Source organism: Triticum dicoccoides, chromosome 5B, assembly GCF_002162155.2.
Source record: "Triticum dicoccoides isolate Atlit2015 ecotype Zavitan chromosome 5B, WEW_v2.0, whole genome shotgun sequence".
NCBI lineage: Eukaryota > Viridiplantae > Streptophyta > Magnoliopsida > Poales > Poaceae > Triticum > Triticum dicoccoides.
In genome coordinates, this window is record NC_041389.1 from 550130785 (window position 1) to 550144576 (window position 13792).

Consider the following 13792-nt stretch of genomic DNA (forward strand, 5'->3'; position numbering starts at 1 on the left):
CCCGAGCTGCCGGATCCATTTGCTTTCTCCTTTGTTCTTCTCCTCGTGCCATCCGGAAGAGCGCTCCCGTCCTCGTCGCCGGCCATGACGCCACTGTGGTACGTCCGGCAACTCTCCGGCTCCACCTTGGGCTTGATGTGTTCGACACATTGACCGACCGGAATTATTGTGATTTTGTTAGGTAAATGATGGATTTCGATGCTTTGTCGGTCGAGGAGTATGGACCGACCAAGCTTGACCGAATGAGGCAATGCTTGAGTTTGGCACTTCAAATAAATTTTATGTAAACGCTATGTATGCTTGATACCAACAATTGCTATTTACGTGTGACATCGTGTTGCATGATCGACGTGCATGTATTTGCATGGATTTAAGAGTCCGGATTTGAGATATGTGGATGCACGAAAGGAAATATGAGGGCCCGTCCGGATGCGCCCGCGGGCGTGCTTGGACGCGTCCGTGGGCGTTTGAGGGGCCGGATTTGCCTAAGTCCGGCTGTAGATGCTCTAATGTAGAAGAAGGCAGTACACTGCTCGTGGGTGACGCAAGTTCATGTTATTTGTATTTCTGCCGTTCCTTGTATAAGAACGAGGAGGGTTGTGACATTGGTTGCGCATGAAGAGAGCCAACAAGAAAGGCCAATAGAGGGCAAGGTAAAAGTGTTCGAGCAGTTTTAACATGCTCCCTCTTATATCCTCTTTTCACATGAGAGGTAGGAGTATATAATAGATCTGGGCCGTTGATCTTATTAATTAGTGGTCAGATTTAGTCTTAACTTCTTACCCCACATGTAAATAGAGGGGGCTAAAGGGAGCATGTTAAAATTTGCCAAAAGTGTTCCGTTGTATCACAGTCCCTCTAACCATCTACTCGCCTCCCTAAACAATTGTAAAGTGTTATTTTCGTACCAATGTAGCTCTTCCTTATTTTTTGGTTCAAAAGGAAAAGATACCCAACGCCACCGGCACGTCATCCGGCAAACGTTCCCCGAAAACCCAGCAAAAGAGCACCGTCATCTCAGCGCCGAAAGCCATCCAAACGAAGACCAGGCAAGGCCGAGACTGCCCTCCGCCGTCTTGCCCCCGCCCCCACGTTCCCCAGGGGCAAACCCGTCCACCCACGCCTCCACGCCGTGCCCAGAGTTACTAGCCGTTGTTACTTCCACCCCCCTTCAAATTCGAACCCCCAAACCGCTCGCGAAATCCCCAATCAACGCCTCCTCACGGCAATCAATCGCTCACTCACGCCGCGAGAGACGCGAGGGAGGCTCCTCCTCCACTCCGATGGCGTCGGAGGCCAGGTCCGGGGGCGCGCGGCGGGTTCCGCTGCGGCCGAGGGACGGCAACGCGGCCTCCCCGTCCTTGGGCGGCGGCGCCCTTGCAAAGTCGAAGGCGAAGGCGCGGCCGGCTGCCGCGTCGCCGCCGTCGGTGAGGTCGTATGCGAGCCGGGATGCGGCGGCGGTGGTGAGGGAGAAGGAGGTGTCGCTGGCGGAAGAGCTGGAGAAGGCGCGGGAGCGGCGGGGCCGGCTGCGGGCCGCGCGGCAGGTCACGGAGCGGGCGCTGGCGGAGGCGGACGAGGCGCTGCGGCGGGAGATGCGGGAGTGGGAGCGCCGGGCCGACGAGCAGCGCCGGGTCGTTGCCGAGCTGATGCGCCTCATCGGGATGCCCGAGGTACGGTGTTCTCCCCTCTGTTTTGATTCAGTTTGGTAGCTGGTCTGGTGCTCGTTTCTGAAGCTCTGTCGGATTGATGCTAATCGTGGCTGCGGCAGGTCTATGTTCCGGTGGAATCGCTGAGATCCAGGGAGGAGAGGAAGAGGAAACAGGGGGCTGCGTCTTCAGATTCTCAGGTAAACGCTCTGCTGCTCTCGCATCACTGATTGGCAAAAATGTGTCTGTGCCTTAACACATGCTTGTATTCGTTGAGAAACAAAATGTGACTGAACTGAATCACACACGCCTAAATTCGTTTAGAAATCAGGATCCTATACTGTATTGTTTGCCTGGACGAAATGCTTTTTACTATTTTGATTCGAAACTCCATTCCCATGTTTCAGGGTCCGGTCACGGTGGCTTCAACACTACTAGAGGAAGAAGCCGGGGCAGATCCCTCCGATCAGGAACTGCTGGCGACGCAGACAAGAGAAACGAGTGCAGCAGCAGCCACGGAAAGCAGCAGCGCTTGATCATCCCTTTCTTTGCCACATTGGCCCGTTCCAAACTGTTTCTGCACAAGGCCTCCGAATGAAATCAAATGGCTTGTTTGGTATCTGCTTGCGTGCGTCCATACATGATATGTGATGTCTGTGAATCTTCAGCATAGACAACTTGTATGAATCGCTCCCCTACACATGACATGATTTCCTCTTCTGTTGGGAAGAATGATTGTGTGTCTGGAGTATATGAGTTTCCTGAGAAGCAGGAAGGCGGGGCCGGTACCCGGCAACCCGGCGGGCTCCCTCGCCGGCGAGCTTGCCGTGATTTCCCCGGCCTAATCAATAATTCTTGGGCCTTGCTTTGCCTGCTGCTTCTAGGCCCAACTAGCTATCTTGCACGCCCGCACAGCGCAGCCTGCGGATGACAGGCCTAGGTGCCCAAACCGCCAACGAAAATGCGGATTTCCACCTATATGTCGCATTAAGCGAGATCACTAATTAAGAGGTACTTCCTCCGTTCGGAATTACTTGTCACAAAAATGGATGTTTCTACAACTAAAATACATCTAGATACATTAATTTCTTGGACGAGTAATTCCGAACAGAGGGAGTACTTCTTGTGGCTCCCTCGCCGGCGAGCTTGCCGTGATTTCCCCGGCCTAATCAATAATTCTTGGGCCTTGCTTTGCCTGCTGCTTCTAGGCCCAACTAGCTATCTTGCACGCCCGCACAGCGCAGCCTGCGGATGACAGGCCTAGGTGCCCAAACCGCCAACGAAAATGCGGATTTCCACCTATATGTCGCATTAAGCGAGATCACTAATTAAGAGGTACTTCCTCCGTTCGGAATTACTTGTCACAAAAATGGATGTTTCTACAACTAAAATACATCTAGATACATTAATTTCTTGGACGAGTAATTCCGAACAGAGGGAGTACTTCTTGTGGTTGAATCTCAACCCAGAACGGGGACTTTCTCCTATGTGACGCATTAAGAAAAAATATATTAATTAAGAGATACTCCTTCTCTGGTGTTGACGTAACCTGAATTTTTTTCTCTTAAATTCATTTTTTCAAAACGTTTTATCTCTTGAACCATTGAATTTCTCACATTGAAATCTTTAAACTAGATCACACATTAAATTTTGATGAAGTTATTTTATCGCAAAAAAGGGATGGGAAAACCAAGAACAGAAAAAAAAAGCAAGAAAAAAAACTACAAGTCGAAAAAAATCAAAACCAGAAAAAGACCAAAAACAAAAAATTGAAACCCCCAAAACCAAAAACTGAAAGCACAATTATGCTATTTAACACTTTGGGGAAACACAATTGTGATTTTCCCTTTTCGGCATGTGCAATTGTGCTTCTCGCGGAAGCACACATTGTGCTTCTCCTTTTTCCGTTGTGCTTTTCCCTTTCAAGAAGCACAAGTTTGTTTTCCCCTTTTGAAAAGCACAAGTGTGCTTTTCGGGAAAGCACCGCTTCCCTAAAAACCAAGCAAAATAAAAAAGCCAAAAAAATTTCCTAAATAAAACCCGTGGGTGCGCCAAGTGTGCGACGCGTGGCGGATGCTGGACACATCAGTTGCACGCTACTAAACAAAGAAAATGACCTTTATGGGAGCCCTCCAAGAGGTACCTCTTCATTAATTCCTCCCCACATTAATCATCAAAGTGTGGGCGGTGTTGTGTGTCGCTTATAGCGAGCACTAAAATAGACGTCACTCACGCGCCCCTGTTACATGGGCCTGCTCCCTCGAGTAGGCGCCAACGAGCAAGTGCATAGGCACCAACTAGCGCGGCGGGCTGTTCTTTTCTTTTCTTTATTTTATTTCTTTTTCCTTTTCTTTTGCTTTTTAATACAAGGTAAAAATGTATTTAATACAAAGTAAAACAATTCTTTATCATATGATGATATGTTCAGAATACACACTAAATGTTTTCCTAATATACGTTACACAATTTTTTAATATACAGTGAACTTTTTTTATACAAGATAATTTTTTTACTTATACACACAAAACATTTATTAATACACATTAAACTTTTTAATACACATTTTGAACGACTATTTGTGCATTAAAAATGTTCATGATATTAATATTTATTTGTGGAATCCAAAATTATTCACGGATTTGAAAACTGTTGGCGGATGCAAATAAATTTTCATGGACCCAATTTTTTTGCGACATTTTAAAAAATGTTCATGGACTCAAAAACTGTTCGTGACATTAAAAAATATTCACGGATTAAAAAATGTTTGTGAATTCAAAAGTATCATGAAACTTAAAATGGTCATGAATTCAATAAATATTCATGAAATCGGATTCAAAAATTGTGGCAACACTTAAATTTGTTTGTAGATTCAAAAATTGTTCACAAATTGAAAATATGATGATGGACTCAAAAAATGTTCATGGATTCAAAAGATCTTCGGATTCATAAATGTTCATAGATTCGGAAAGTGTTCACTAATTTAAAAAGGTGTTTGTATGTTTAGAAAAAGTTGATGAAATTCAGAGATGCTCACAGATTTAAAAAATGTTTGTGAATTGAAAAACAATTCACGAAATTGAAAAAATGTTGACGAACTTTAATTTTGACATTGTTTTTACACTGTGAAAAGATTTGCTAAATTTTACTAGGTACAAGAATGAACTATGCTGATGTTACAATCTTTCGTGTATGTTTTGAACATTGATCAACTTTGCCAAAATATTACCGAATGAATCTTCTGTCAACTTGTTTAATGATCATTGAGAAGAAGAATACACATGCTCAAGTTTTAAACGAAAAAAAGGAATAGCTAGAATTAATATACATATTCATTGTTCATCATATAGATGCGCACTAGTTGAGAGAAGAGAGGAAATAGAACACAAATTCTCAAGTTAAGAGAGTTGAGTGAGGTAAGCACACAACACATGTGGTTCATGTGACACTTGAATATAACCAAGGGTACATTCTACTACCAGCTAAATTGGCCACTAGACAGAAAACCCCTAAAAATAAACAATAAAAATTCCATGGTCCTCGTAACAGCAAAAGTATACTTGTCGCATCCTGTAAAGAATGTAAATTAGGACACTAGGTGTTGAGTGTAGGACACATATGTTGTTGGAAATATGCCCTAGAGGCAATAATAAAATGGTTATTATTATATTTCCTTGTTCATGATAATTGTCTATTGTTCATGCTATAATTGTGTTATCCGGAAATCGTAATACATGCGTGAATACATAGACCACAACATGTCCCTAGTGAGCCTCTAGTTGACTAGCTCGTTTATCAATAGATGGTTACGGTTTCCTGACCATGGACATTGGATGTCATTGATAACGGGATCACATCATTGGGAGAATGATGTGATGGACAAGACCCAATCCTAAGCATAACACAAGATCGTGTAGTTCGTTTGCTAGAGCTTTTCTAATGTCAAGTATCATTTCCTTAGACCATGAGATCGTGTAACTCCCGGATACCATAAGAGTGCTTTGGGTGTACCAAACATCACAACGTAACTGGGTGGCTATAAAGGTATACTACAGGTATCTCCGAAAGTGTCTGTTGGGTTGACACGAATCGAGACTGGGATTTGTCACTCCGTATGACAGAGAGGTATCTCTGGGCCCACTCGGTAATGCATCATCATAATGAGCTCAATGTGACTAAGTGTTTGGTCACGGGATCATGCATTATGGTACGAGTAAAGTGAGTTGCCGGTAACGAGATTGAACGAGGTATTGGGATACCGACGATCGAATCTCGGGCAAGTAACGTACCGATTGACAAAGGGAATTGTATACGGGATTACTTGAATCCTCGACATCGTGGTTCATTCGATGAGATCATCGTGGAACATGTAGGAGCCAACATGGGTATCCAGATCCCGCTGTTGGTTATTGACCGGAGAGTCGTCTCGGTCATGTCTGCGTGTCTCCCGAACCCATAGGGTCTACACACTTAAGGTTCGGTGACGCTAGGGTTGTAGAGATATTAGTATGCGGTAACCCGAAAGTTGTTCGGAGTCCCGGATGAGATCCCGGACGTCACGAGGAGTTCCGGAATGGTCCGGAGGTGAAGATTTATATATAGGAAGTCCAGTTTCGGCCACCAGGAAAGTTTCGGGGGTCACCGGTATTGTACCGGGACCACTGGAAGGGTCCCGGGGGTCCACCGGGTGGGGCCACCTATCCCGGAGGGCCACATAGGCTGAAGTGGGAAGGGAACCAGCCCCTGGTGGGCTGGTGCGCCCCCCTTGGGCCTCCCCCTGCACCTAGGGTTGGAAACCCTAGGGGTGGGGGGTGCCCCACCTGACTTGGGGGGGTAAGTTCCCCCCTTGGCCGCCGCCCCCCTCTTGAGATTGGATCTCTAGGGGGCCGCCCCCCAGGGCCCCTATATAAAGAGGGGGGGGGAGGGAGGGCTGCGCACCCTAGCCCCTGACGCCTCCCTCTCCCCTCGTAACACCTCTCCCTCTCGCTGAGCTTGGCGAAGCCCTGCCGAGATCGCCGCTGCTTCCACCACCATGCCGTCGTGATGCTGGATCTTCATCAACCTCTCCCCCCCCTTGCTGGATCAAGAAGGAGGAGACGTCTTCCCCAACCGTACGTGAGTTGAACGCGGAGGTGCCGTCCGTTCGGCGCTAGGATCATCGGTGATTTGAATCACGACGAGTACGACTCCATCATCCCCGTTCTCTTGAACGCTTCCACTCGCGATCTACAAGGGTGTGTAGATGCACTCCTCTCTCTCGTTGCTAGATGACTCCATAGATTGATCTTGGTGATGCGTAGAAATTTTTTATTTTCTGCTACGTTCCCCAAGAGTGGCATCATGAGCTAGGTCTATGCGTAGTTTCTATGCACGAGTAGAACACAAGATTGTTGTGGGCGTTGGTTTTGTCAATTTTCTTGCCACTACTAGTCTTATCTTGTTTCGGCGGCATCGTGGGATGAAGCGGCCCGGACCGACCTTACACGTATGCTTACGTGAGACAGGTTCCACCGACTGATATGCACTAGTTGCATAAGGTGGCTAGCGGGTGTCTGTCTCTCCCACTTTAGTCGGATCGGATTCGATGAAAAGGGTCCTTATGAAGGGTAAATAGAAATTGGCATATCACGTTGTGGTTTTGGCGTAGGTAAGAAACGTTCTTGCTAGAAACCTATAGCAGCCACGTAAAAACATGCAACAACAATTAGAGGACGTCTAACTTGTTTTTGCAGCATATGCCTTGTGATGTGATATGGCCAAAAGGATGTGATGAATGAAGTATATGTGATGTATGAGATTGATCATATTCTTGTAATAGGAATCACGACTTGCATGTCGATGAGTATGACAACCGGCAGGATCCATAGGAGTTGTCTTTATTTTTGTATGACCTGCGTGTCATTGAATAACGCCATGTAATTACTTTACTTTATTGCTAAACACGTTAGCCATAGAAGTAGAAGTAATCATTGGCGTGACAACTTCATGAAGACACGATGATGGAGATCATGATGATGGAGATCACGGTGTCATGCCGGTGACGATGATGATCATGGCGCCCCGAAGATGGAGCTCAAAAGGAGCAAAATGATATTGGCCATATCATGTCACTATTTGATTGCATATGATGTTTATCATGTTTTGCTTCTTATTTGCTTAGTACGACGGTAGTAAATAAGATCATACCTCATAATAATTTCAAGAAAGTGTTCCCCCTAACTGTGCGCCGTTGCGAAAGTTCGTTGTCTCGAAGCACCACGTGATGATCGGGTGTGATAGATTCTAACGTTCACATACAACGGGTGTAAGCCAGATTTACACATGCAAAATACTTAGGTTGACTTGACGAGCCTAGCATGTACAGACATGGCCTCGGAACACAAGAGACCGAAAGGTCAAACATGAGTCGTATAGCAGATGCGATCAACATGAAGATGTTCACCGATGATGACTAGTCCATCTCACGTGATGATCGGACACGGCCTAGTTGACTCGGATCATGGATCACTTAGATGACTATATGGATGTCTATCTGAGTGGGAGTTCATTATATAATTTGATTAGATGAACTTAATTATCATGAACTTAGTCTAAAATCTTTGCAATATGTCTTGTAGATGAAATGGCCCACGCTAATGTTGCCCTCAACTTCAACGCGTTCGTAGAGAAAACCAAGCTGAAAGACGATGGCAGCAACTATATGGACTGGGTCCGAAACTTGAGGATCATCCTCATAGCTGCCAAGAAAGCATATGTCCTAGATGCACCGCTAGGTGACGCACCCGTTTTCCCAGCGACTCAAGACGTTATGAACGCCTGTCAGTCGCATAGTGATGATTACTCCCTGGTTTAGTGCGGCATACTTTACAACTTAGAACCGGGGCTCCAAAAGCGTTTTGAGCAGCACGGAGCATATGAGATGTTCCAAGAGCTGAAAATGGTTTTCCAAGGTCACGCCCGGGTCGAGAGATATGAAGTCTCCGACAAGTTCTACAGTTGTAAGATGGAGGAGAATGGTTCGGTTAACGAGCACATACTCAAAATGTCTGGGTTGCACAATCGCTTATCTCAACTGGGAGTTAATCTCCCGGATGACGCGGTGGTCGACAGAATCCACCAGTCGCTCCCACCTAGCTACAAGAGCTTTGTGATGAACTTCAATATGCAGGGGATGGTGAAAACCATTTCTGAGGTGTATTCAATGCTGAAATCAGCGGAGGTGGAGATCAAAAAGGAACATCAAGTGTTGATGGTCAATAAAACCACTAGTTTCAAGAAAGGCAAGGGTAAGAAGAACTTCAAGAAGGACGGCAAGGGAGTTGCCGCACCCAGTAAGCCAGTTGCCGGGAAGAAGCCAAAGCATGGACCCAAACCTAAGACTGAGTGCTTTTATTGCAAGGGAAGCGGACACTGGAAGCGGAACTGCCCCAAGTACTTAGCGGACAAGAAGGCCGGCAACACCAAAGGTATATATGATATACATATAATTGATGTGTACCTTACCAGTACTCGTAGTAGCTCCTGGGTATTTTATACATGTAATTGCTTTTGTCACAAAATGGCAATTGTGATAATTGTCAAAAACAAAGAGTGACAAAAGTGAAATGTCAAAAATCTAGAGTGGCATAAGGAAAATTGGCAAAATCTAGAGTGGCAAAAAAAAAATTTTCCCAAAAAAAATCTAGAGAAAGCGCCCAACATGTGACACATGGCAGCGGGTGACCACTTGGCACGCTCTTACATGGACTGATCCATCTTACCTTCGTTCGCTCGCGTCCTATGTTGAACAATCACTACATGAAATGAGCGTCCAATAGGGTATACTGACGAAACAACGTCTGTTGTTCTTCCCCTGCCCAAATAGCCAACAAAACACCGATAGGCCTAGTACCTTTTTCTGGATTTTTTTAATCTTGACTTAAAGGATCATAACTTAATTTAAATTCAGAAAGCGCTTACCACACATACTGTGTGGTAATAGGACTAGTACTCGACTCCACAGTTCGAGTCGTTCAAAAATCCCGTCTTTAAAAGTTCTCAAAATTTTCAGAAACAACTCTACATGTGCGCGGGTGTATTCCATGTAATGTGTAATTTTTTATCAACAAATAGTACTTCATTGAGCAATATGAGAAACACACATTTGTGTATTTGAGATATCAAATAGTACGCTACTTTTAGATCAACATATTTATCCCATTTGTGTATGCACCACACATTACCCGCAAGAAACAAAAGTGTATTCGATGCAAAAAAAAAGAAAGAAACAACAGTGTATGTACCACATATTGAAATACGTGTATTCAATACAATTATATAGGAACATATATCACACTCGTATGCATCTATATGCAAATATGTCTGACACACTGGGAAAACAGTCGAGTGGCATCTGAGACCATCTTGGTAATGTGCAAAATAATAATAATATGTAAACCCCGGCAAACTTGTAGTTAAATTTGATAAGATGAAAGAATTTCCCTTAAATGGGAGAATCTTTTTCAAAAATAACAAAACATTGGGTAAAATACGTAATAACTCTTTGTAGAAGTTTAAAAACTTTTTCTGGAACAATTCTACACGTGTGCGTTGTATTATACTTATGTGCAATGTTTATTTATAAATAGTACTTTAACATCTGAGATATAAAAAAGTCAATTTATGTATTTGTAGTATCAAATACCACACTATTTTTGGATCCACATATTTACCCTTTTCGTGTATGTACGGCATACTACACCACAAGAAAAAAGTGTATGTACCACATATTAAAATATATGTATTAAATAAATTTATGTGCACATATGCCATGTTCATATGCATCTACACATAAAAAAGGATATAGTATAAAAATTTGATATATTCTTACAATCGGTTCCATGAACCCGTCCTCTATTAGCCAAAAACATGGAAGTATTGTGACAGATTGCGGCACCCACACTTCTTTTCTAGGGGAAACTTATGCATAAAAATCTGTATGTATGCATCTTTAAATGGAACTCCGCAACAATATCGCTGAAAATCTTGAAAATACGTGGAAGGTTGTAAAATAAAATATGTAATTTGAATAACTAGTACATGACCAGAATTTTCACACAAAATTTGTTGTTCATAGCTCAGAGAGAAATAACAGTTGAGAAAAAGTAAAATTAAGATATAGGATATGAATCATTTAAATTTAGATTTAGAATAGATAAATCAGGAAAACTATTGTTTCATGCCCAATATGTTATAGTAAGATACACAAGTAAGAGTGTACATGAAAAATAAAAAAAATGCTAGAACTTTATATTAGCAAAACAACTGTGGATGTCATTGTGATTTTGATGGGAATACTACAATCTTTCCAGAAATTAATATTAGGTCATGTCTTAGCAAAATTAGATTCTTAACAAGGGCATATCGAACTTAATTATATGTAAATCGGGTAAGATCTATATCTTGCACTTCCAAAGTAATTAGTTATGCACGCAGAGTGATTCCAAATATTTGAAATCTTATGAGCTGAGGCGCAATGCTGTCACTTTCTCAACCGCCCACTTAAATATGCTCAGGTTCATGCTTCAGTCTTTTGTCATTTTCTTATCTATATTGTAGGTACGCTACGTCCTCAAGGGTATGGTGCAAGATCCTACCATCCTTGTTTGAAATAAAATAACGGCTTTCCCACAGACATCACATACCTAAGTTTTCAGATGTCACTTGTAACTGAACCTAAAATAATTGAGATACCTAGTGGACCAGGCAAACCCTAGGTATAGCTAGAACCAGAGAAATAAAAAGATGTAAGTAATATCATTGCAAAGCATATAACGGTCTATGCAACAGATGGCACAAATCAAATTTATTGTTGTTACCCATATATGATCATAAACTTGATATTTGTGACTCCTATGCCATTTAAAATCAAGATGACACAAACACAACATGAAGGGAGTAAGTGTTCACATATGATTCATAATCTAAATTTCAAAACAAAATAATGATGGGTTTTCCGAATGTATTTCCCAACTTTCCATACATGACTGTCGTTCTTGCCAACCAAGAGGGTTGAAATTTCTAGCAGAGCATGAAAACCACAGCTAGACCTAGGGAAACCGTGGATTTAGTAACTATACAAATACCGTTATTTTTAGAATCCGGTGGATTAACTACCACTATTGTTGATAATCAGAAAACGACATAACCACTCAGTATGAAATTTCTACCCTTTTGTCGCTACCCGTCATCATGAAAATGATATATGTTGGTTTTCTTTCATAAGCTATAAACCCTATCTAGAGGTTGCAGGATGATAATTTTGTCCTCACTTTGACCATTGATCGACTAATGGTCGATCCACAAAATATGACATATAATATTTGTGACGAACACGTACATCAATATTTTGCAGAATATGTAAAGCCTAGTTACAACGAAACCTGACATGGAATAGTGAGATAGACAGTATGATTTCTAGAATCTAATAGCGCCAGAGATCAAGATACAACAAAAAACAACATCAAGTAATAACAAGACAGATATGTACGTACCTTGATCACAGATTTGGTTTCGGGTGAATCCAGTAAAGTGCGCGAAGAACCCTGGACCTTTTTCTTATATGAGAACAATTCCGACATGCCATTGGCTATGTCGAATATCGCCAAGTTATGGTCTGGATCCTCGTGACGGCCATCATATGCTCTGAGTATGACATGTTTTCCCTTTGTCGCTACCCGTTATCATGAACATGACATGCCGAGGTTTTCATAATATATAAACCCTATCTAGAGGTTGCAAAATCACAACGACCATATATATGGCATCTTAATTCTTTCGTCACTTTGACCATTGATGGACTACGATCTGTCCACTAAGTATGCAATCTAATATGTTTTCGTCCCCCTTCACAATAATGAACCGAACACATGCATCACGATTAGCGGAAGAGTAAAATGCATCATAAGTCCTACAACTATGCGAGGTGTGTCAATCTAGTCCTAAAACTTCAAAAGTGCAGAATTGGATCCCAAATGTTTTCAAGGCGTACAACCCAGGTCCCAAACTCGCTGCAGCTGCGTTGACTGGCAGACGTGGCGCTTGGACCATTGCCACCTGGACCCAGGGCGTGTGGCGGGAGATTTCCCGCCGTTGGCAGTTGAGATCTTTTGCAATTGACCCCATTTATGTAGTTGCCTTCTCGAGCCACAGTCCTTTCCCCACTCAGATCTCTCTCTCTCTCTCTCTCTCTCTCTCTCATCAGTTCATCTTATCTGTTGCTGCCACCGCCGTGCCATGTCTGGAAACTCGTACGCGAGCTCGTCGGCAACGAGATGCAGCAGGAACCAGTTGGCGCAAGCTCCACCTCTAGTCCTTCCGCCTCCACCACGAACAGCCTATCCAGTGCCGCTCCCATTGGTGCAGTGCCCGCAGTGCAAGTGGAGGACCACCATTTGCCTTGTCTCCAAATCAGAGGCGAACCCAGGTCGAATTTTCTACAAGTGTCCAAATCATCAGGTAAGAAAATCTCTCACTTGTTCTATCTAATTTGGTTTCCATCTATTTTCATAATTTTTTCTTCTGTGAGCAGAAAGGGCCTCAGGGATGCGAGTTTTACCACTGGCAGGATGGTCTAGATAATTATGTTGAGTATTTGGCATCTATTGGTATTTTTATTGATGCTTCCGGTGCAGTCATAGGAGGAGTACAAGCAGGGGAGGTGCAGCCTGTAGGGTCAGTACAAATGCAGCAGAGGCAGCAAGTCAATGGTGTCACTGAACTTGTGAAAAGGATGGACGAGTTGCTGTTGCTGTGTAAAATCATAGTGTTTGTGTTAGTGCTGATGTTAGTAGTGATGGTTGTATGTGCAATGAAATGATATCACACACTTGGTCAGTAGTGTTTGACTGTCAAGTATGTAATGAAATGATGTACTACCTCCATCTAGGTGAATAAGTCATTCACGTAGTTTTAGGTCAACGATTTAACTATCCAAATATGTATTATATGTGACAAGAAATATATATTTAGAAACTACATCCGTGTAGAAATCTAGTGATGTATTTTTCATGACATATAACACATATTTAGTTCCTCAAATCGATGATCTAGAACTACGCGAATGACTTATTCACCTAGACGGAGGTAGTAGCAAAGATGGTGTAGCACAT

The 13792-nt window shown here is 43.1% G+C and overlaps 1 protein-coding gene across 1 annotated transcript; it reads left to right on the forward strand.

The window, feature by feature from the left end:
- Positions 1 to 1209: 1209 nt before the first annotated feature.
- Positions 1210 to 2265, forward strand: LOC119306109. The gene is made up of 3 exons (XM_037582435.1): positions 1210 to 1670; positions 1769 to 1846; positions 2054 to 2265. Exons 1-3 carry the CDS (start codon positions 1284 to 1286, stop codon positions 2180 to 2182), a joined length of 594 nt encoding a protein of 197 aa, XP_037438332.1. The 5' UTR covers positions 1210 to 1283; the 3' UTR covers positions 2183 to 2265.
- The last annotated feature ends 11527 nt before the right edge of the window (positions 2266 to 13792 follow it).

Bases quoted from the DNA above. Each gene is read 5' to 3' on its own strand.
- LOC119306109 (XM_037582435.1), top strand. From the start codon at position 1,284: ATGGCGTCGGAGGCCAGGTCCGGGGGCGCGCGGCGGGTTCCGCTGCGG. The intron at 1,671-1,768 runs GTACGGTGTTCT...TGGCTGCGGCAG, and splicing joins GCCTCATCGGGATGCCCGAG to GTCTATGTTCCGGTGGAATC. The intron at 1,847-2,053 runs GTAAACGCTCTG...CCCATGTTTCAG, and splicing joins CTGCGTCTTCAGATTCTCAG to GGTCCGGTCACGGTGGCTTC.